Source organism: Alexandromys fortis, unplaced genomic scaffold (assembly GCF_014885135.2).
Source record: "Alexandromys fortis isolate MF-2015 unplaced genomic scaffold, M_Fortis_MF-2015_v1.1 scaffold_18, whole genome shotgun sequence".
Classification (NCBI taxonomy): Eukaryota; Metazoa; Chordata; class Mammalia; order Rodentia; family Cricetidae; genus Alexandromys; species Alexandromys fortis.
The window spans coordinates 3,098,775-3,123,870 of NW_026067897.1; the positions used below are offsets into that span (position 1 = coordinate 3,098,775).

At 38.9% G+C, this 25,096-nt stretch overlaps 1 protein-coding gene across 5 annotated transcripts in view; it reads left to right on the forward strand.

Annotated features, from left to right (window-relative positions):
- Positions 1–24,025, forward strand: part of Slc26a7 (solute carrier family 26 member 7) — a 114,337-nt gene extending 90,312 nt beyond the window's left edge. For 3 of the 5 annotated variants that reach the window (XM_050164316.1, XM_050164324.1, XM_050164338.1), the window contains 9 exons: positions 3,037–3,143; positions 4,273–4,339; positions 5,445–5,552; positions 7,511–7,648; positions 9,068–9,116; positions 14,411–14,511; positions 19,024–19,078; positions 19,160–19,263; positions 20,600–24,025. In XM_050164316.1, coding sequence (XP_050020273.1) covers positions 3,037–3,143; positions 4,273–4,339; positions 5,445–5,552; positions 7,511–7,648; positions 9,068–9,116; positions 14,411–14,511; positions 19,024–19,078; positions 19,160–19,263; positions 20,600–20,635 — 765 coding nt within the window. In that variant the 3' untranslated portion in view covers positions 20,636–24,025. The remainder of the gene's footprint in view (positions 1–3,036; positions 3,144–4,272; positions 4,340–5,444; positions 5,553–7,510; positions 7,649–9,067; positions 9,117–14,410; positions 14,512–19,023; positions 19,079–19,159; positions 19,264–20,599) is intronic. The other 2 variants (XM_050164329.1, XM_050164348.1) reach the window with 2 other exon arrangements.
- Positions 24,026–25,096: the final 1,071 nt, after the last annotated feature.

Consider the following 25,096-nt stretch of genomic DNA (forward strand, 5'->3'; position numbering starts at 1 on the left):
AGTTGTTTACAAAAAGTTTAGGATCTGGGAGTTCACAGCTCCCAACAGATATGAAGTGATTTGCAAAGCAAAAATTATGTAAGAAGTCACCACTTTAAAAAATAGAAGTCTTGCTGGGCAGTGGTAGCGCACACCTTTGATCCATCCCAACATTCTGGAGGCAGAGTCAGGTGGATCTCTGTAAATTCAAGGCCAGTTTGATCTACGGAGAGAGTCCGGGACACTCAGTGCAACACAGAGAAGCTAAGTCTCAAAAAACAAACAAACAAAAATAAAAAAAAAACCTTTAATTTCAGCACTTGGGAGGCAGAGGCAGGAGAATCTCTGTGAGTTCAAGGCCAACCTGTACTACAAGAGCTAGTTCCAGGACACGCTCAATAGCTACAGTGAAACTCTGTATCAAAAAAACAAAACTAAACTAAAAGCAAAAAAGCAACAAAAAGAAACAACAACAACAACAACAACAACAAAAACCCTCTAAAAAACCAAAAACAAAGCCAAGAACTCCTCCCCCCCCCAAAAAAAAACCCAGAAGTCTTTAATGTATTTTTTAAGAGTTTTAAATTGTGTGTAAAACTCCTGCAAAGAAATGAGAAAACAGGACTATACACAGGAGTTTCACGCACACTTTAGATCTGAGTTGAGAAGCTGATCCAGTTGTATATAATCTCACTGGTACTCACCATCCAAGTTGAAGTTGTAGTATAAAATTTGCAACCCTATTTTGTATATGATTAAATACAATGTTATAGATTAGTGAGGGAAAACAGTGTGTAGAAATAAAAACTAAAATAGCCGACAATTCATCTGAATTAATCAGGAAGAACACTGTCCCAGCCTATGAGGTGGCAGGCTGGGGATGATCTCCTAAATCATAATCTAGAATTGTGTTTACAGGAAGTTGTTCAAAAAAACAGTATCATTTAAAATATACCTTTTCTTTTACATCAGAATGCTTGAATCTTTTATTTAGAAAGGGGGATTTTTCCAAATAAAACTCTCTCTGTTTTCTCCCAAGGGTTTAGCTTTTCAAACCACTTTTCTGCAGATAAGACAAAAAAAAATTCAAATCTAAAATGCTCTCTAGAAATATTTATTTCAGACTTGTCTAAGTCTGTATATCCATTCCTCAATATTTCTTTTTTCATTTCTAAGTAACTTTTTAAAACATATCTTTAAATACTAAGAGCGTCACACAATTCAGTTCAAATTTCACACATTTATATTTCATCAGATTCATGCCCTGCCTTCAGCTCCTCCTGGTTCTACCCCCACACTCTAACCACCTAATTTCTTGTCTTGTGTGTGTGTGTGTGTGTGTGTGTGTGTGTGTGTGTGTGTTGCCTCCTTGTTGTAAGAGTCAGTCTATCCCCAGGTGTGTGGTTAACCTAGCGGAAACCACACCCTTAAAGAAAACCCAATTCTCCCTCTTTTAGGAGCTACCAATTGCCAAAGACTCCTCATCCAGGTGGGTCTCTGGGCTTGTCTCCCCTCTGTGACCAGTTGTTTAGGTTAAGCTTGCACACGTCTTGTGCACGCTGTGAGAGCCCAAGTGGGTTTTTCTGTGCAGTTGCCTTGTTGTGTGCAGAAAACAATTTTGTTGTGGTCACCCACTGCCTCCACCCGTTCTGAGATAATCCCTCAGCCTCAGGATGGGGTGTGGGACAGAGCTGTCACCAAGTTTTATACTATCTTTTGGCATTTTGGTGTTTGAGTTCTTCATATATTTTGGAGATCAGCCCTCTGTCGGATGTGGGGTTGGTGAAGATGGTTTGCCATTCTGAGGGCTGCCGTTTAGTCTTGTTGACTCTGTCCTTTGGGGGAACTGTATAAATAAAAGATTTTATATGATCTTTAGGTTACAGAGTGGGTTTTCAATCTTCCACTCATGTATGACATGAATTATGTTTTTGAAGGTACTTTAAAACACTGAAATAGAAAGAAACCAAGTTAGAATTGCATGGATAGGCAAAATGGTATACTTATTTGAAGAAAAAAATTTGAAAATAATTCTTCATCTAGAATTTTATAAATATAGGATTTTATGTTTAGAAGTATAATGTTTTTAGATTTTGTAAATTATTTTTGCTTTTGAAGGTATTTTTCATCACTAAGTTTAGAAACACCCACCTTTTTTCTTGTTGCATTGATAACTGTAAATGGTTGGTAAAATTACAATAAACTTAAAATTACAATGAAAAGAAAATTTGTTTTCTTAAAAAACTCTGAAATCTTTCTAAGAATTAAGTACACTCTGATAGTTTAGCTTTTTAGGAAGTGGCCCTTTACAAATGAACTTTCCAGGAGTTGATCTAAAATCATTGGCAGTGTTGGTTTCTTCGGTTAGCTTTATGCTAGACTTTACTGACCTTGAAGAGTAGCAAACTATATCAGCTGTTTGTACCGTGATCACAGAAAACAGAAAGTTGTTGAGAAGGACAATCAACCCGAGAAGAGTTGCTTGCACTACATTGTGTTCAACAAGAAATAACAGGACATTATGACATACTTTTGTGCACATACATATCAACCAACTACTTATAGATCTGATGTATAGTACTCGGGTCTTGAACTAAGGGTTGGCATTCCTACAAGTTAAATAAAGAGCCTATCCTACTACTTAGAGTATGATGGAGCCACGGCATGATTCTGTATTTCTGCTTTTCTATTCACATTAGATAATATGTTCATGTACTGGTTCCATGGTTTAGATTTGCTGCCAAACCAGTTCAATCCCTGAAACCCACATGGAGAGGTTCTACTCTAATAAGCTTTCATCTGGCCTTCCATACTCAACTCACATCATGGTCTCATCTTGCATGTCCTCTGCCACCCTGGTTCTCTCTTTTACAGGCACAGGGGGGCAAGGGAGGAAGAAGAGAGGGAGGGAGGGAGGGAGGGAGGGAGGGAGGGAGCTTAAATAAGTAAGCAAACTTGAGAGATTTGTTCACTGGAGTGCTGTTGAATACATTTGTGAGGGACTTGAGCTCTGAGGAAAACGAGTAGCCGCGTCTCCTTTCTCCCTCGTCTCCTTAGGGCATATGGATCAGTACTTACATATTTACAATATGCTTTGCTGCCAATGTGGGTTTGTTGTTCGGTGTTGTCTGCACCATAGCCATCGTGATAGGACGCTTCCCAAGGTAAGGCTTTATTTAAATATTGTTTCCTTTTACTCCACAGCAAAACACGTGATTTATAGTTGCCTTTATAACAATATATATTGTTCTATAATTCTATATCCTCTTGCATCTAGTGGGAAAACAGAATTTGCAAAATATTTTACTTATATATGATATATACTAATACCGGTCATAATAGAAAGAAGCATCAATATCATAACAGCTTGCTGAAATAAACCAACTTAAAGGGACAACTTTGTTTTGCTTACGACTTTGGAGGTTGCCTTGGGCCTGCAGTGGCCCAGTGCTTCCAAGGTGGAAGTGAGTAGTGGAATAAATCTACTCTTCCTAAATGTCTGGAAAACAAAGAGAGAAAGGGGTTAGGTGCCCATGTCACCTTCAAGGGCACATGTCCAGTGATATAGTTCCCTTCTGCTGTGCCTAAACTCTTACAGGCTCTACTGCCTTCTGAGCGGTGTCAGCTGGAACCAAGCCTCTTAAAATCCAAACTGCAACTAATTTCTTAGGGTTATCATTATTTGAGAAATTAAATGGCCACTTTCACTTTTTGAATCTGTGTCATTTGCTGCGGAACTCTTTATCACTTTGTCTGTTGACTGCACATGGTCAACCCCACACCTGATTTGAACAATTCCTTTCCTGAATTCGCAGAGGTCACACTCCATTCAAATGGGTCCCTGGGGATTATCTATAATAACTTTAAAAAGTAAAAATAAAATATAAAATATACTTTCACCTCAAATACAACCTCAAATTTATCAGCCTCAAATACAGATTGTTATCATAGTTTTCTGCCACCATTTTTTCCCTTCCACTCAAACACCATATAATCTTTAGCCCTTTCTCATTTCATAAGTTTTTTTTAATCTTTGTAACTTTTTAAGTTTGGAGCTCTGGGATTCGGGGTGGAATTAAATAAGATAAACTTTACTTATTAATTTTTAGTCAGACACCTCTGTTGTTATTCTCTACAAAGTATAGATTCACCAAATCTTCTAGACAAATCTCCATAGAGTATAAGCCACATAATTTTTAATTTTTAAGATAAACCAAACTGCTGCTTTTGATTCTTCTCTGCTAATATAGTGATCAGGAAATGACTCATAACTTTCATCTGCCTTGAATTTAGGGCAAAGACTTTAAGCATAACAAACATGAAAGAAATGGAAGTTAAGGTGAAGACAGAAATGCCCGATGTAAGTCTAACTCCCTTTCTTTCCGCACAAGTGTTAACGTTTGTGGATGAGACAGCTTTGAAGGTTATCAACTTAGATAAAAGATGCTGTTTGACAATGTCATTCCATGCTGTTTGACAATGTCGTTCCATTTTTTTATAGATATTGGTTTCCAGAGGTGTACACGAGAGCACCACACACGACAGTGGGCATGCATTAATCAGAAGAGGAAATACCTCTTTGTATTTAGTGTCTAATTAAATCACATCATGGTTCCTAGAATTTCAGTTCACAGTTGACTTCTGGGAGAGATTATTTCAGGAATCTGTAAACTTCTTTTCCACTACTAGATTGTATAAAATAAACCAAAGTGATAGCCTTTTCTTCCTTATGTGATAAAGAAATTTGGGGAACAGAAAAAAAAAAAAAACCAAAGTCACTCTTTCTTACACTGCTGCTGTAACAACCTAGTCACTGTTGGGGAATATGATCAGATGTACACATGCATGAAATTCTCAAGGAACTTTTAAAATGCTCTTTGGAAATACAGTGATACTGAATTATTAGCTGAGAGTAATTAAGTCTGAGGTGCTTTCTAGAATGTCAGTAGGTGTGGACTTGTGCAAAATGGAGAACTTTCATTAAAAGGCAATTTACATAAACCGACGTGCCTTGCTAATATGTAAGGGTGCCGTATGAGCGTTAGAGTTCTTTCATGCTGTAAAATTTGAAGTAGTTCTTTGAAAATTTCATGCAGGCTTGCTTTCACCTTACCCCCTCTTATCGCTCTCAACTCCATGACCCAATCCCTTGCTTCACTTCCTATCCCACATCCTCCTCTTCCTGTTTTGTGGCCCACTGAGTTTAGCCAAGGGTCTTGCCTGCAGCTGTGTACCAAGCATAGCACCCACTAGGCAGGAATGGGCAGTTCTAGTTTCTTGTTTTAAAGAATAACCAGAAAAGTTTAAAGTGGGGGGAAAATAATAACAATGTAAGTGTTCGCTTGAATCATTTTTGCCCATTTTTAAGAGTTGGCCTCACTTTGAACCTGTTTGATAAATGTTTGGTTAACATTTTCTCCTTTACTTTATATTCACTTGCTCCCTTGCCTTATGATTCCCATCAGAACACAGAGAACTGGCCTCCTTCCAAGAGGACCAATGTCAAGGTCTTTCCAGGTAGCCTGACGACAGGAAGTAACGTCAGGAGCCTTTCTGTCACACCCAGGAGAATGGTTTGTTCTTTTAATAAGAGATTTACTTCACAGAGGGCTGTGTGATTCAAAGCCTTGGAGGGTGTCCTAGGCTCGAGTTTTCAAGCAAGTCAGTCTTTCTTTTCTTTTGATTTTTCCATGGGAATTTAACCTAGAGTCCTATCATCCCCTACTGATGTCTTCATCTTCCAGATAGAATATGATTTTAGGTTGATGAGTTTTCATTTTAAAAAAATGTATAATCCTTGCCTTATTGGGGCAAATATAACTTAGTGTGAATGAGAGATTTTTAGGACAGACACAAATGCTAGAAATTTCTCATGTTCTCAAATCTTGGTTGTTTCTTTTATTATCCATTCAAGTAATAACTTTTGCTCATAAAAATCCCAGTTTCATTAAAATGTTACATCTCAGTAGTTTCCTAATATTTTCCACAAAAATAAGAGGTGTGACTATGATTGAACAGAATTTGCAATGAAGCTGTTGAAAGAAAATTTTACCTTACTAGAATTGTGCTATTCCCCCTTGCCCCGTTTTTTACCTCTTGTTCATGCAGAATGCCCGTTCCAACTTGGAATATCTCTTCTCATTCAACAAGCTCAGTCTGCTGAGAATTTCTTAGTTGCAGCAACCATCAAACCTGATGACAGTATGTGACAGACCTAAACATTACCCCTTTATTTTAAGTTTCTAAGTGGTTGCCTCTCGATTAAAAGTTACACTGGTGGCCAAATTTTTTGCTTCCTTGTATTGTTTGTTACAATTTCCTCATACTCCAGACTGAATTATTCTTAGTTTTCTAAACCCTGAAACATATATTATTTCAAACGTTTATTTACAACATGAGCAAACAATGAGGTCTGAAAATTACCCACATTACCTAATTCTTTATTTCTTATGCATGCATGCATGGCTATTCTCTGCATCTCTTTTTCTATGGGAATACTAAAGCCTGAAGGAGTTGATGCCTTGCTTGGTTGGTAAGGAGCTATCATTGCACAGGATTGGCCATCTTCTCAATCAGATACCCGTCTCAAAGTCACAGAAAAGGGGGTTTTATCGGACAGCACCAAGTGCTGTCAATACTATCTGAGCAGATGGGAAAAGTAGGTATAGTTTGTGTCAAGACCTTTTCCTTTCCCTTTCTGCACCTTTCACATACAGTCTGGCAGTGCAGCGTAACCCCACTGGTCTAGGAAACCTGTGTTCCAAGCGCGGTCTCTCATGGCTTTCTTACAATTAGGACTGCTAGTTATTTGTAAAGTCCTCTAGCTAGAGAGGAGCTCACACCAGTGTTAGATAAAGGGATAAGCGTTGACGCCCTGAGAAACATTTTCAGTTGTATTAAAACTGATGAATTCAGTAGCAGGGCACTTGCCTAGCACGAGAGGCTCCAGTTTGACCCACACCATTGTGAAAACAACAGTAAGTTAATTTTAATTTGTAGGCTGAATGGAAGAGGGACTTGGTGGGAGGTGGGCAATCTAGGCTCTCGCCGCAGAGGACCCAGTGAGCAGGAGTACAAGACACTTTCTGAAAAGCTGTGAATGTGTTCTGTTACCGATGATTCTCAATACGGAAAAGTGTGTATTTCCTTGATATATGTGGTATTCCATTAAGACTCGCATATAAATTTCAATAACAAAAGTACTAGTTAAGAAATTGCATTCATACTTGATATATCATGGCTGGTTGATATCCATGGGTGGTCTGCCCTTTATTGAAACAAAACAGAGGAGGAAAAGGGGATGTGTGGGTGAGTGAGGGACCTGGAGGAGAAGAATGAGGAGAAACTGCAGTCAGGATGTAAAAACAAAAGTAAATAAATACAAAAAAATAAAGACTTGAGAGAGAGATTGCATCCATAAATAAGTGATGGGTTGACTCATAAGATTTACTCTGATTGGGTGTATTGTTTTTTTTTTTTTTTCTGACTTGACTCAGAGTTTTGACTCTTTTCCTCTTTTCCCCTTTAAAAGGAAACCTTGCAACAGGTAAAAATCATCTCAATAAACAACCCACTTGTTTTTCTGAATGCAAAGAAATTTAATACTGATCTAATGAAAATCATCCTAAAGGAAGATGAGAGCAGCCAAGCACTCGATGATGTCAGCAAGGTAGGCATGCCAGGTCTGTGATGTGTGCCATACTACAGATCACTAAAGATGTCCTCAAGGAGACACCATGGAGTTTAAATGGGTTTATAGACCTGGTCCTAGAAAAAAGCTTAATGCTGTATGTTTGTCTGTTCATTCCAATATACCCTGAGAATAGGACAATATTAAGTATTTTTAGAAATTTGTTCATCATGGCCCTAAAATAAATACGTGACAATCGAGTTCTTTAGAATATGGAGGATGGAAAACAATTTCAGAGACGCATAAATTGTTGTGATTATAATATTATTATGAAATGTGTGTAATTTCCCCCTGAATCTTCAAATTCTCTAAAATGCCCACAACAATTTATGCTTCTCTGAAATGGTTTCCCATACTCCATATAAAAGAAAGACTGAATCTTGGAAATGTAAGAAAACTTGATAGAAGTATGTGATCTGTTGCACTGATGAGTACACAGTGAAACTGTAAAAGCTGTGGTCGAGAGTGGAACCTTGGAAAGGCATTGGCTTCGATTCCAGTGTGAGCTGTCCCTAGCTTTGTGACTTTGGTCCTGTCTTCTAACTTTGTCATCCTTGACGCCCTCATAATGGAACAGAAGATTAGTAAGTTCACAGGACGAATGTTTCTGATGATTCAGCTGTTACTGTCATCAAGATGTGGGTATATAGTAAACACTGAAAACTACCCATTGTCATCAACAGCCAAAAAAAAGCACACTTTTTTCATGTTCTGGCTTTGTGGGAGCCTAGCCAGTTTGGATCTCCACCTTCCTAGACCAGGATGGAGCGGGGAGGATTTTGGACTTTCCACAGGGCAGGGAACCCCTCAGACTGGAGAGGGAGGGGGAGAGGAGTGGGGGGAGGGGGAGAGGAGAAGGAGGAGGGGGGAAAAGAGAGACGGGGAGGGAAATGGGAGGCGGGGAGGAGGCGGAAATTTTTTTTTCAATAAAAAATTATATTTAAAAAAAAACACACTTTTCAGTAAACAAATAGCTGCCATTTCTGAGGCCTCACTGGTAGCGAAGATGAGCTCCATGGTACAGAACTGCTTTGTTTTCACTCCTTGACATCTAGCAACTCATAAATGTTTCTCAGGCATCTTCATGAGGCTAATGTGTATGAAATAATTTGTGACCTCAGATCAAAACAAATTTTGTCTTTCAAAAAAATGTTCTCACATCTGATTCAGTGAGCAAAGTCCCCACTGAACTCATGTATACTTACTTCCAGCCCATAATTGTTTCTTCATTTCCTGGTGCAGTGCTCACAGCATCTGAAAAAAAGCCTGGAGAAAAAAACTTCTGAAGGCGCTCGTTGATGTGGCTCATGGTGGAGAAAGGAATGGGGGCGTGTTCATTGTTAGCTCTACTCTATAGTTCCACAGCATTTTCATGCCTTCCATCTATTTTTCTTTCAGTGTGAACAGAACACCTTGCTCAGTCCCCTGTCCAATGGCAATTGCAATGGTGAGTTCGCTTTAAGCAAAGGTGGTCTCAACATCTTGAGTTGAGTTTGCACAGAGGACCAAAATCCCCTTCTCCTTTCCTTCTCTCTCGGCCTCCCACCACCTTTAGGGGTTTCCTTGTTCTTCAGCTAAAATCTCCTCATTTTCCCTATTTCTTTCTCCTTCTCCATCTTCCCTTTCCTTTTCCCGCATTCTTCCTTCTCCTTTTCATTCCTCTGCCTCTCTCCTCACACTTCTTCCCCCTTCTCAATGTTTTCCCTCTCCCCATCTTTTTCCATCTCTTTTCACCTCCCACTTCTTTCCCCTTCCCCTGTTCTTGACTGTATCGATCTCCTATTCCTTCTCCTTAAACTGAATATCTCAACTATAAATAGTCTTAATATAGATCAACCTTTCCCACAAATATTTTCTCATATATTTTAGATTTCTGCTTCTCACAACTAAATCAATTACAGGCTCACACTTTCCTAGGATAAATGTCAGGTGACAGCAACAATGTTTTAATGATATGTCCTTGATAAAATGTCCAGGTCAATATTTATTCTCTAGAACTTTATTCTCCTATAAAAGTATGAGTTGAGTTGACTTTCCTTCCATGTATAGACAATGAAAGACACAGGAGGTAGTGATACACAACTGTGCAGTATGAGCAGGACAGAATGAGAGACACCATAGAGCAGTAAGTACCTAGAGCAGCCAGGAGATAAAAGATAGAATTCATAAAACCCAAATCACATCTAGTCAGAGGACTCAATTCTCAACAGACTGATGTGAAATTATACGTTACATGATTTCAGTATCATTAGTTGGTGAGAAAGAAAAAGAACAATGGGAGGGATAAAATTGTAAGTCTGTTGCAGTGAATGTGGGAATGATTCATAAGCATGATTTGAGGTCTCTCTGGCTCTTTCTCTGGTGATCATAAACTGGAACTATAAAATAAGTTTCAATATGTTTTAAATAATGGAGATTATCCATGCAGATTTACTTGCTAATATGCAATGAATATATAAATCACTTAAAGATGCATTCATTTTATTTCTAATTATGCGTATATGTGTGGGGAGGTTGAGGGTGAGGCATGTGCACATGAATACAGGTACCTGCATGGGTTAGAAAACAACACTGAATCCCTAGACCTGGACTTAGAGGCAGTTGTGAACCACCCTCTCAGGGCTTCTAAGAACCAGGCCTAGGTCCTGTCTGAGGACTAGTACAGGCTCTTAACCACTAAGACTTCAGCTCCTAAGCTGTAAGTTTTTAATAGAAGGAAATTTAGAATGAGAAAATAACCCCAGAGTCTCATTGTATTTGGAAATTAGTAGCTAGTCCTTGTAATTATAATCATCTTAACAAGAAGTCATAGTAGGAAACAAAGAAGGTAGATTATAAGAAAATACACATAAAATTATAGAAAACTTACCCACCCTACTCACTTACCATATTCATTCTCTCCCTTCTTTGGGGACTCCAATTTATCCTCAAATCATCATCAGCTGTTCCTCCTTTTACCTTTGTCCTCCTCGCCCCTCTTATTCAGCTATAGGATTCTGCCCTCATTGTTCGAAGCCTTCTGTGGATAGTCCTGTTCCCAGTTTCATCACTAAACCTTTTCTTGGGCTCACTCCCTTATGGTGTCATTTCTGTGACCCCCTGTCCTCAATCTCATTCAAAATGAATCAGCATGACTCTCAGTTTGCTTTCTTCTGTTGTGAGACAAATGATGGCACTGAAGGTAAAAACTTTCAAACAGGGAACAATGGACTCCACGTGTGTTCGTAAAGGTAGCAGCTGTGTTTAAATTACAGGATGGTAAGTTGAATGTGATAAGCAGCCACCTAGGAGACATTCAGCTGGTTTAAGGGATAAAAAGTAGGAACCAAAGAGGCTCAACCAAAGTGAGTCATGGAGCAAGAAAAGCACTGGGTAAGAGAAAAAAGTCAAAAATTTCCTTTCTCCGACAGCCTTTGCAGATGCATGGTTGACATACAACTGAGTAAACAAACATATGAAACCATATATATTATTAGAAGATGGAAGCCATAACATTTTTCTCTGAATGAAAACTATAATTGTTTACTTGTAAGCAGATCTTCTAAAAGTATTTTTAGTGTTTTAGGTCATCTGGTGATAAAGTTTACAGGAGCTCTCTAGAGTGTCTGTTGCCATGGTGAACTTCCACGTGGTTGTCTTCTACCCACTTAAGGAAACCTCAAGGTTCCCTCCAGGTCTCTACTCATATAACTCTTGCTTCTTGTCATTCATTCAGTTCTCATATCATTATTCACATGGCAAAAATTTCACATATTTTCTTAAGAGTTCTTGATTTTAGCAATAGTAAGAGGTGCTACATATTCAGTGATTAAGAAAGTAGACCTGGCTTCTGTTGTCATGAACCCCAAAGTTTAAGCAAACTTCTACCCTTCTGAAACCCTTCTTTCTCAGCAACTGCCACTTCTTGCTTATTAACATTAAAAGATTTAAAAAGTTAACAAAGCACTAATATGGTCCACATGCCCTGTAATATGGTATTTCTCATCCTTAGGTGGTTTATTTCTTTTATATTTCTCTACTCTTTCTCTAAAGACTGTATTATTTTAAACTGTTATTCTTCTATGACTGTCTGTACCCATGTTCTTTTCTTTCTTCAGCATCTAAGCACATTTAACCGTATTATATCTTCTCAAAGGTTTTCTAAACTTGGACCTGACTTTCTGTACATCTGCAGTGCTTTTGTGACTGCATGAGCTGAACCTGAAAAGACCAGACTGCAGCTGAGTGGCTCTGCCTAGCACATGCCACTGGTGGCTGACTCCTCCCCCTTCGGGTTAGTGGACACTCGCAGGAGCTGCTCCTAACTGTCTCAGCCTCACCTAACCATTGCAACTCTGGGCAGCTGTTGTGTCCACAACATGGCAGGAATTTTTACCTAGTGCACTGATAGTCGATGTGTTGTTGCACGTTAGGACCTTTTAAAGGGGCCTCTGTACTCCATGAGCAGCAGGCTCGGTGTCTGGGACACTTACAACTTTTTCAGTCTCTATGTGGATTTATGTCCCCGTGTTGGGCAATAAATGTAGCAAGCTTCCTTGTTGGACTGTCTTTGGACCATCTTTGTCAGCCTGCAAATAATTACCCAGAGACTTAATATTCATTTTAAAAGCTTGGTCTTAGTTTAGGCTTTTCTCAACTAGTTCTTATAACTTAATTAACCCATATTTTTTCAATCTATGTTCTACCACAAGGCTCAGCTACCTCTTCTAATTACGGCATATCTGACTTACTCCAAGTCTGCTGGCAAGATCACACTCCCAGATTCCTCTTCTCAGTCTCTCTCTCTCTCTCTCTCTCTCTCTCTCTCTCTCTCTCTCTCTCTCTCTCTCTCTCTCTCCAAGAGTGGAGCTGAGGAGATGCATACCCAGTGGGATGTGCTGTTTCTAGCATACTGCTACTGTAAACAAGAAACATACAATTTTATTCTCTAAAACCAATATGTTCAACAAAATTTTGATAGGAAACCCTTAAATACAGAATTCCAGTGTATGTTGTGAACATTAGTCCTGTTAAAAGTTTAGTATCTAACTTAGTAAATATATGTACACATACACACACATATACCATGTGTGCCACACACTTATTTATTTTTAATTACTCGATATTTAATTGTTAGAGACTTTTATGTTTTGAGAGTATAAAAAGTTCTATATTGTATAGATGTATTTATGACCACATCAACATTCCACTGCGAAGTGGAATGAATATTCTTTACTTGGAATAAACATTATCACTTTCCCTGCTTCTCAATTGTTTCCCATCTCTGAACCAGGAGCACAGTGATGGGAGAGAATAAACAAGAATCCCTGTGGTGTGGAGATCAAGTCTTTTGGTTAGGCTAATGTTGACAACAAAGACACCTACTCAGGAGGACCTAAGTTGTAGCTGCTTTCTGTCTTGTTTGAGGCGCTGATGAATGTCTTAGGCAATGAAGGGACAGTGGAAGTCTCCAAAAACGCTTTGCATTCTTTTTCTGGGAGAACAGGAAAACAGGAGCTGGAGGAGCAGGGGGTCCTGGGTGTTCACGTGTTAAAGTGCCTCCTGTGGCTAGAACAGACACAGTGAAGGAACAGACACATCAAGGCTGCCAGTGAAGGAAACTTTCCTTGATCACTCCAAGGATATTTCCCCTATTTTATAAATTCCTATTGCTTATCATTTTTTATTTAATCTTAGATCATGTCTATATCAGTTCTATCCAATTTATTAGCTCCTTGAAGAAAAGAATAGGCTCTGGCTCTATTTGTTGTTATATGCTACATATTTGAAGATTTCTCAAACATATTACATTCTCTGAAGTTAGTTTAGTCAATTGGTTAAAGTGAACTTGTAAGTTGGAAAAAAATCCTTTATTGGGACAAGACTTTTCAAATACACCAGGCACTTTGTAGTATTTTCTGGGTGATAACTCTTGTGTAAGAATTTCCAGTATGCTTCATATTTCCTGATCACCTGTTTTCATATCTATACAGCAGGCTCATGCTGTTTAGTTGGTCGCTGTTGGTTTTTATAGGGTTGGGGGAGCTTGGGACACAGCAAATGCAGATTCACTGTGAATTAACTGCAAATTAATGTTAGCCCTTACTCTGGATCTATCTGATGGGGGAATTCCCCTTTGTATCTTGTGAATATATTTTATTACCATTGGCCATTAAAGAAGCTGCTTTGGCCAATGGCTCAGGTGTATTCCTACCTAGCATTTATATCTTAAATTAACCCATTTCTATTAATCTCTGTATCACCAAGGCTGTGGCCTACTGGTAAGGTTCTGGAGTCTTTCTTCTCTGGCAGCTACATGGAATCTCTGACTCCACTTTCTTTCTCTCTGCATTCAGTTTAGTTTTTCCCACTTAATTCTATTCTGCCCTGCCACTAGCCAAAACAGCTTCTCTATTAAGCAGTGGTCATAAAACATAGTCACAGCATACAGAGGGGAATCCCACATCGCCTACGAGCCAAAGAAGCAATAGATTAGGATAGTGCACCATTCAGAATGTTTGCACTGTGCTTAGAGATAGATTGCTGGATATCCTTTCAGATTCGTTTAGAGTTCTCCTGTCCATCTAATAAAAACAACAAACAGAAGCAGAGCTCAGAAATCACTGGTAACTAACTGAAAATTTAAGAATGAAAGTTCAGAATTACTATTCGCCGTGAGGCTGCCGTTGCTTTGTTACCGTTCAACCAAGGCAGCAACAGAAGAAATGCAAACTCTAACTATGGTTTCTGTCTCTCCTGCAGAGGAAGCTTCCCAGCCCTGCCCCAGTGAGAAGTGTTCTTTGGTCCTGGATTGCAATGGCTTGACCTTTTTTGACTACACGGGAGTCTCTACACTTGTTGAGGTATCTACATGGCCTGGGTCAGCCCTGATTCCTTCCCTTCAGTAGCAGGGGTTCTCCTCAACCATCTCAGCGACAGAGTCGAAGCCCCTTTCTCACAGAGGACATAGGACAGTGCAACTCATGCTACAGTAGGGTTGTTTCAGAAGATCCATCTGGATTCTAGACCTACAGGATAGGGGGTCAAAGTCGTAGGAGTGAGAAGGCTGAGATCGGGGTGGTATTGGGCGTAATATCTGCCAGGAAGTGAGTTTTCAATGATTCTGCGATGAAGAAAAGCCCCCTCAGGGTTGCACCGCCCAGCTAATCCTCCCTGATCTCTGCTTCAGCCTGCTCCACTCCCTGAAACTGCTGCATTCACTCCCCTCTTCATGCTGTGGCCAGGAACTGCAATGGAAGTTCAGCTCACACAGAGGGGCCCTCCTTTTATTTCTGTCTACCTGATGTTTTGTTTTGTTGTTGTGTTAGCTCCGGGGCTCTGGTTTAGTGACAGAGCGCCGACTAGCAATCAAAGCCTCGGGTTCACTCCCCTGAATAAATATATAAATAGATAAACAGAAAAATGGATCAATGGAGTTCAGGTTAATCTGCTTGATACATCTTCACACTGTGAATTTCGACTGAGATCCTATATATTTTTGTATCTCTTCATTTGCATTTTAAATTGACTTTGAAATTTCCCACCGTTGGGTATCTCTTGGCCAGGAAGCACAAAGGTGAGTGCTTAGAAGGACACTGCTTATCCCGAAAGCCTGGGTATCCTGCTAGATCTGTCACACACCAGCTATGTGCTGGGGAATCGTCCATTGGCTGAAATCTGTTAATTCCTTTGTGGAAGTGAGAATATTCTTTGTTTTAAGAATTGAAGGTATTTAGAAAGCAAATAAATGGTGCAAGTCAAGGTTTAAGTTTTTAAGGAGCCCACTTGTTGGTTCCCAGCTGCTCAGCTTCGAAATAACCACTCAGAAACTATATTTATTAAATCACCACTTGGCCCATTAGCTTAACTTCTTATTTGCTAACTCTTTTTTTTATTAAATTTATTTATTTATTGAAGATTTCTGTCTCTTCCCCGCCACTGCCTCCCATTTCCCTCCCCCTCCCCCAATCAAGTCCCCCTCCCTCGTCAGCCCAAAGATCAATCAGGGTCCCTGCCCTGTGAGAAGTCCAAGGACCACCTACCTCCATCCAGGTCTAGTAAGGTGAGCATCCAAACTGCCTAGGCTCCCACAAAGCCAGTATGTGCAGTAGGATCAAAAACCCATTGCCATTGTTCTTGAGTTCTCAGTAGTCCTCATTGTCTGCTATGTTCAGCGAGTCCAGTTTTATCCCAGGCTTTCTCAGACCCAGTCCAGCTGGCCTTGGTGAGTTCCTGATAGAACATCCCCATTCTCTCAGTGTATGGGTGCACCCCTCGCGGTCCTGAGTTCCTTGCTAGTGCTCTCTCTCCTTCTGCTCCTGATTTGGACCTTGAGATTTCTGTCTGGTGCTCCAATGTGGGTCTCTGTCTCCTTTCATCACCTGATGAAGGTTAATATTCAGGAAGATGCCTATATGTTTTTCTTTGGGTTATTTGCTAACTCTTACATCTTAATTTAACCCATGTCTTTTAATCTGTGAATCACCATAAGGTCGTGGCCTACAAGCAAAGTTTCAGCATGTCTATATCCAACAGCAGCTCCATGGCTTCTCTCTGACTCTGCCTTTCTTCTCCCAGCATTTCAGTTAGTTTTCCCCGCCTACCTAAATTCTGCCCAATCAACAGGCCAAGGCAGTTTCTTTATGCATCAGTGGTGGTCACAGCATACAGAGCGGAATCCCACATCATTTAAGTACCTAGTCTTTCTTCACTGGAAGACCTTTTGTGGCTGGTATTTTGCTTCTCTGTATTGTCTGAGTCTGGCAGTTAAACTCCTGGGAACTCACTTAAAATCTAATTTCTGAGGCCTGGCTATGGTCCCAAGTCTTCCTTTTAAACTCTTATAGGAGACTCCTGCAGGTGGTCTGCGGACCACGTGGAAAGAAACGTTGTTTGGACTCGATCAGTTAGGCCTGTGTGTGGATTTGTTGTTGTTGAATTGCATTTAAATTTTTGGCTGAGATTGTTAGTTGCCTTCTCTAGATGTTTGGAAACACTTCTTAGAATCGGTGAAGAAGACAAAAGGTTACCTACTGCCCTTGAGCTAAGGGTTGAAGGCTGACAGTTCAGATGAATCAAGCAATCCAGACACTGGGCATGCTAATGTATAAAGGGTTTTGTTTTGTTTTTCTTGAACCATGGTAATGGATTAAAAATTCTCGATTAAGACAATTGATACAATTTATTTTTAAATTGGCAGGAAAATATACTTGCACTTGACAAGGCATTTTTCCTTGTATATACAAGGCTGTCAGTTTTGTACCTGCTTCTATTTTTCCAACCATGTTACTGTTTGGTTTGTTCCATCATGGCTACATTATAATGCGTGTGAAGAACACTGGCTTTAAGAACAGAAAAATTCTGGAGTCTCATCCCCCCAATACTAGTTCTGTGCTTGGAGATAAAATCTATTTTCATTCTTTCTCTTACCCCGTATGTGTGTCGTATGTGTGAGTGTGAACACGTGAATGATACATGTGGATGTCAAAGGTCAGCTTCAGGCTTCAGCCCTTGCTTTCCACCTTGTTTGAGACAGTATCTCTTTGTCACATGCTAAGTAGCTGATGTGGGAGTTACAGGGACTTTCCTGTCTCTTAGGAGCCGTAGACTGTCCTGCCTATGGCATACACCTTTCTTTATGTCTCTTCTGAGGGTTCAAACTCAGGACTTAGTGCATGTGTGACCAGTGCTTTACCTACTGAGCCATCTCCCTGGCTCCCATTTGTTTGCTCTTCTATACACTAGAAGTAGAGTTCTCCACCTCATCACACTGTGAGCTCAGAGATGATGTATGATACAGGAAATACTCAGTAAAGAAGTGGCCAGCATAGTTAGGAAGCACTCAGAAATGCCAACATTCAGTATTACTTTTTCTCACTTTAAAAAGTCACTTCTTGAGCTAGTGAGTTGCCTCGGTAGGTAAAGGTGCTTGCCAGAAGCCTGACATGTTGAGTTGTTCTCCAGAACAGCATAAACATAGAAAGAATGAACTGACTCCACAGATTATTTAAATCTCCATCACTGTTGTGTGCTTGTGGGTGGCACAAACATACACACAGTAGTACAATATATGTGTGTGTTTAGATGTATATGGGTATACATATACATATATTTAAAAGTTTTAAAACCATTTCTTAAAGTGCAAATAATATATTTGCAAGCAAGATTATTTCTTAGTTTCAACTACTCAGAGACTGAGTCTAGCGCCGAGAGCAGCAGGGTCCCTCCAGCCATGTTAGCTTCCCTGCGTTTTAGCAAAACTTTGGATTGTTTAGTTACTTCAGCATGAAGAGCTGATGTAATCCTGGAGTCGAGCATTGAAAGGAACTGAGTGACTTCTATTCATTCTTTCCCTGGAGACAGGGGTGGGGGGTGGGGAGTGGGGGTGCAGTTTGGTGAAATGGAGGTTGTATTTATCAACATCAACAAGTCACCCAAAATAGCATTGTGCTTGTGCTCCCATTGGGCTTTAGAGAAAGTTGAACACTGAGAGGTCACCTTGAATTAATCACATTAACTTACAGAAGCAGGAGTCATTCATTCAACGTCAAAGTCAGAGCCCACGTTTTATTTTTTCATGTTTTGTAATTTATACTCAAATTGAAACAACTCCAATTAATCTACTATTCTCGTTTTGAAGGAATGACTTACTGATGGAGAAGGATGAAAGGAATTATGTATCTATAATGCACATAGTTACAATACATTCTAGATTGTATTGTAGGTGCTGCTGACATGTCTTTCATATAAATGCCTCACTCTCACATGACCAGTTCCAGCTGTAAATGAACCTTTGCATGCACATTAGGCAAACCTCATGGTCTTATTTTGCTTTTGATGAATTTAAGACCAGTAGTTCATAAACTGATTCTGGTTGAGGTGTCTAGGAGTTTAAGAGTTAAGGCCTTAGTGCATTCAAGTGTTAAGCTTTCTCACCTTAATGGACAGGAAAATTTGGTTCAGGTTATAATGAGGTTTAATAGCTGGGTTTTACTGAGTCAATGAAATATTCCTAAATTATTAAAGTTAGTGGGCTAGCACCCTTCATCACTTCCACAGGTTGGTCCTTGACTTTCAGTAAAAGATGGTGACAGCAATCTTATATCATTCCTACAGGGGAGAAAAAAACTGTTGTCATGTTTTTAAAAAAATGATGATATGAGCAGCTACATTTAGTCTCTGCAGAATACATGTTTCACTGTATGAATCTTCTGGAGCTTACTGGGCATGGCCTTAACTATGTAACAATGCCTCCCTCTGGTGGTTTGACTTCAGAGACACTGTTTTTATCATTTGTCTTCCCTGCCCAAACCTAGTTCCTCCCTGAAGTCTGCTATCCTGAACTAACTATGAGCATGTTCCTTTACTTCTTCCAGCTTTACCTGGATTGCAAGAGCAGGGGTATCGATGTGTTCTTAGCCAACTGCACAGGTAAGAGTGTGTCATAGGCTGACACCAGGTGACGGCCTCGGCTGTCCCACATGTCTTCACACATCTCATGCTTTTCTGCAGCATCCTTGATCAAAGCGATGACATACTGCGGAGACCTAGACACTGAGAGGCCAATCTTTTTTGACTCAGTACCTGCTGCAATAAGTATCATCCAGGCAAATAAGGTGAGTCAGCTAAGCCAGCAAGCACGCACTGTAAGGAAAACTAGCCTACACAATCAAGGGCTTTGGAATATTATAGTAGTTCCCTCCCCACTGGTACCAAAAAATCCTTGAATATTTCTTCCTTTTGCATCTGACAATTTACTGTAAGTAAAGAAATGAGTCTATTCCACTTTGTAGACAAGTTATGAACAGTTGTTAAATAATTGGGAGCTTTTAATGCTGTCGTGGATTAGAGACTTTGATGTCACCTATCAGGTGCAGATTCTTTGCTTTAATGGCCTTCCAAGATCCATTGTCCTGAAAGCTGATCTTGGCTCTCTTCAGTGCAGAAATACTAAATATAGATTTTAAATATATTTTTATGTTTAGATAGTCTTGTCATTATGATCATTTATGTGGTGATTTTTTAAAATATCCTTTACAGAGTCTAGTGGTCACATGACTTCGAGAAGACACATTACTGTGGGGTATTGCACCTCTGAGTTTAGTTTTACAATGAATCCCAGAGATGTAGTTTCCTGCAGTTTTCCTATAACTTTTGTTCCATTTTGCCTTCCTCTTCCCCAGGGTGGCATTAGTGCTTCCTCCAGTGAGCTTTGTCATTTTCAGTCAGAACAATATGCAGTTCCCAAATAATAACAGCCATTATTAACATGTATTACCTACTGTGTTCTAGAATAGTCTAAAGGCCTCACTCATATTAATTAAGTAAATTTGCCACTGCATATGAGGTAGATACTCTCATTTAGCCAATTTTAGAACCAGGAAATGGTGTGGTAAGTCCTTCTCTATATGTTTCTTTTATTGGTTAATGAGTAAATCCTTTTTGGCCAGTGGCTTAGCAGAATAGAGCTAGGCCAAAAAACTAAACTGAATGCTGGGAGAAAAAAGGTGGAGTCAGTGAGAAGCCATGTAGCCTCTGCCAGAGACAGACACCTGCCAGAACTTTACCCAGTAAGCCACAGCCATGTGGTGATACATAGATTAATAGAAATGGGTTAGTTTAGGATATAGGAGCTAACCAATAAGAAGCTAGAGCTAAAAGGCCAGGCAGTGATTTAATTAATACAGTTTCTGTGTGGTTATTTCTAGTCTGGGCAGTTGGGAATGAGCAAGCAGCTTCTACCAACAAGGAAAATCAAGTACAAAGGAGGTCACACCATTTAGCTTGTGATAGTCATGGCTCTTGGGCTTGGGGCTTCCTCCCACACCGCTGTGCTCCTACACCTCTGAGATGTCTATTTTCGTACCATGACCTTCTGCTACTGCCGGTCTTCAACTGTAGTTATGATTACGGGATTTGTGAGTGATGGGTGCTTATTTCTTCCTCTTTCAGAATCTGAGCAAGGCCAGTGATCACAGCGAAGTCTGAGGCCCACGAGATGAACTGCACTTCTCATCTTCAGCAACTGCCCTGAAGGGGCTGGATATTGACATTTTGCACAAATATTGGTTATGGATATTGTATATGACCTCTATACCAATGAGAATGATAAGAGTTAGCAACTGCATCTCCAGTGACCAGGACTTGCTGGCCCTTTATTTTTCTAATCTTTCTTAATAAACAGATTCATTTAGTTATTTTATATAGGGATCAATATGCATGCAGCTTTAGTTTACTAAATAGTAAAGATGCATTTATTTCCTTTTATGAGAGTATTTTGTATGGTCTTATTTCTATTTTGTTGTAAGCTAACAAATGGAGGAACACTTTGATCAGAAGTGGTTTGGACTATTTATAAGCTATCTATAAAAAAAAATAAGATCATGTAACTAATCCATAAAAAGAAGTTAGCAAATGTGCCATTTCCCATAGTTTTTACTCCAAAGATATTCAAACATCAGTAAGATAAAGTGTCGCCATCTCCAGTGAAGAATGAAATCCACAGAAATAAAGCCATTGGAACAAAAGACAAACTAGAAGACAGTGACGCCAATACTCATCCACACCATCACTCTGGCAGTGTTCTTGTGTTCAGCGATGCTTTGTGTGTGGCAGAAAACTGCTGTTTTAGCAAAACTGAGTTCTTGCCATTCGTCTGCCTCATTGTGAGTACTGGAAGCCTTTCGGGTGTCCCGTTGGATAGCTCTCCTCTCTGCAGCGGCACATGGAAGACGTTTGGCCTGCAGCCTTATTTTTACTGCAACCAGAGACTATGAAAATTTAGCATCTAATATTTTTTTTCAGATAAGCTCTTTTAGATGACAAAGTATCGTGAGTTGAGTGGTTTTATGCTGTTTTTATACAAGATTATCTTTAGAAATTGTGAATTTTCTATTTGAGAGACACCAAGTCAATAAAATTTAATCGGTTATTTATCTTTACCAAGATAGATAGATGGATACATAGGTAGATAGATGGATACATACATAGATACATGATAGATAGATGATTGATAGATAGATAGATAGATAGATGACAGACAGACAGATGGCAGATGGATCTCCCTTGTATATTTCCATTTTCTTTTGTTAGAGGTAAACTTAGATGTGATTTTCTGTAAATTTACCAAAATAACAGGATAATTGGCAACACTAAGAGCAGGATAGAAGTGTAAGCATTTTTATGCTTGTATATTTTATTTTTAATTATTTATAATCAAGTGTTCGATTCACAATCTTCTAACAAATTGTCTTACATAAGAAGTCATAGATTACAATTATGCTTTATTCTTAATGACGATTGATTTATTCTAGAGAGTAACACTATCGAAAAAAGCCAGGGAGTTTGAAAATCAAGTTAAAAATAGAAATTAAAAATTGACCACCTATAAGTGTTGTAGGGAGGCCACTCATTTATTCCCAGCTGCTCAGTCCTAAAATAATCACATAGAAACCATATTATTTGCCATACTGTTTGGCCAATAGCTTAAGCATATTTCTGGCTAACTCATATCTTAAATTAACACATCTCCATTAATCTGTATATAGCCACAAGGCTGTGGCTTACCAGATAAAGTCCTGGTGTCTGTCTCCAGCAGGACCACGTGGCTTCTCTCTGGCTCTGCCTCCTTTCTTCCAACATTCAGTTTAGTTTTCCCCACCTAGCTCTACTCTAACCTACCACATTCGCAGCATACAGAGGAGAATCCCACACCACTCAAGGGCATCTGTATGAACAAAACCTAATTCCTGTCCAAGTGACATATTGAAATATGACTCAGCAAGTGTGTGGTAAGCATTCATATGATCCCTAATTTTAGCACCTCAGTTTTTGGTAAGATGAAATAATAAAATTAAAATACCGAAAATAGCATTCCAAATTTTCATGGTCATTTTAATTTTTACCGATACAAACTGAACAGAGCAGTATTGGCTCCCAAAGCCACCGTCTCTTCATTGTCAATCTGGTTCGTAACAAGGCAGGTGAGCACTGCTTATCATATAGGGTTCCAAATGGAGATCGAGGGAGAGCTATAAATAGCTTCCTTATTAAAAGGAGTTTTATTCTGCGTCATCCATTTGCATTGTTGTAAAGGTGCGTGGTGGTGATATTCTCTGTCTTCAGTCCATTGATCCCTGCCATATAATCATGAGCCATGAAAAGCCGAGAAAAGAAATATGTTATGGTACATTATAAACTGATATTTTGCTATAAAAGTTTGGCCTATCATTGAGCTCATGAATTATAGGCATTTTAAATTTGTTGTAGACTATGGGCCATGGCTGACATTAAGACCGTCATAGCTAATTGTTGGATGATTTGTTCTCTGTGGTTGTAGTATTGAGACAGTATTGTCTAGGAAACCGCGTGTGAGCGCATTTAAGTATTTATAGTATAAGTTTAATGCATACAAAAGTTGACACCATTCATTTCAGTGTCAAATATTAATGTTATATTCAAAGACAAAGAAGATCAAATCACACACTGTGTTAAGTCCACTGTGCTATAGTTTATTCCAAGACCACGATGACTGTTTGCCCAAAGAAAGTCTCTTGAATTAAGTTCTGAGAGTCCAAAAGCTGAATATAAGTTTTAGACATACAAATGTCCATTTCAAAAAAGAAGCAGAAAACAGAGAAGCCACAAGACCCCTCCACTGTTGCAATGCTTCCGTCAGCACACCGACCTGTTCTTATCGGCTATCTCATTTTTACATAATGAACTCCTCCCATAGTACCTGCTGTAATAAAATAGCATTAAAAAACAAAACTGACCTATACAGGTGTTGTGAGACTAATATGGCAGATATGAAATATGTAACCAGGAAAAGATGTTAACATTTAGGCAAATTAAATGCCCTTAAATTTTGCCATTTGTCTTCCATTTTAAAGGTTATTTGCCCTCAATTATATAATTTCAACATCATAAAGTTTAGCTTAAACTACTTTGCAATAATTTATTTGACAGATCTCCCAAGCAGTGTGATGAGGAGAGAGATCTTTCTTTTTTAATGAAAACATTAATGTGTTAATATCACATATGAGTAACGCTTGACATTTAATGGTCGTTGAAATATGTTGGTATGTTGCTGAACATACAGACACATCTGAAATGCCAATTTTATGTTCTGTGGGTTGATCCAATTCAGTACCAAATATGCTTTTTGACAGTGAGTTTGTTGCCAGATAGATTTCAAAGAGGGAGTTAAGTGGTGCTTTCTCAATCCAAAGACGTAGTTAAAAATCATGCATTCCAATATGCTGTGCTTATTTTTATATTTTTCCATGCACTTAATTATTGTTTTTTATAATTATTTGTACTAACTCAGCATGTAGCAACCAATTTACGTGGAAATAAATTGAAATACGATAAGTACAATTTTTTTGTGGGTTTGTGTCTATCATTTCAGAGTACTCCCCTGCAAAGCAAATTGTACATATTGCTTTTTTGCTCTGACCGCAGAATAGTATGTGTTGGAAATTCTTGGAAGTGTTCCTTATTCCTAGCAATTTGTTCTTACAAAGTTTCAGCCTGGGTCTACAAATGTCAGTATCTTGATTTATGTACCACTGAAAGGGGCATGTTTTTTTCTGTTGTTTCTTCCTTTGGTTTTAGGTTTTTTTTTTTTTTTTTTTTTTTTTTTTTTTTTTTTTTTTTTTTTTTTTTTTTTTTTTTTTTGTTTTTGCTAATACTGTAATTGCATAACATTGTTGTGCCAGGCTTCTTTTTTTTTGTTCTAATTTTAATTGGTATCTGTCTTTTTATTCTCTGCTTGTGTTCTTTGCTCTGTGTTTTTGTTCTTCCTGGGTTCTGAGGCTGAGTTTAACTTTAATGGAGGCTGTTCAAAAACAAGAAAATAAAGCCTTGTTTTCTTATTCATTGGAGACATAGTAGAGAATAAAAACAGAAAAACAAAAACATCCCTGCCCTACAGTGTTTGCATTCTAACCAGGGCTTCAGAAAATAAACCGGATGTGTTTACAACATTTCTATTGCGAGTTGGATAATATGCCAAGAACATGATAAAGAAAATCAATTAAATGTACATCCTGAGGTTAGACACTCTCCGTAGATGGATGGCAATACAAATGGGAGTGTCTAAACAGTCAGGGTAGATTACTGTGACCAGGCTGACAGGATTAGACACTGTCTGGTCTTCCTTACAGTACCTGAGGTAGAACATCCAGGATGGAGGTAGCTGATATGATTTCTATTAGATCTCTCTTCCCTTGTAGGCTGTGCCTTCTCACTATTGGGGACAGTGAAAAGAGGAAAAGCCCTCAGTATTTCTTTGTATAAGGACCCACCCTCATGACACCGAGGTTAACTTTACTTCAGTCCTTATATTGTTATATAATATATATAACAATATATTATATATACATACATAATATATTATAATATATATTATATTGTATATAATATATAATATAGATATTGTTTCCAAGT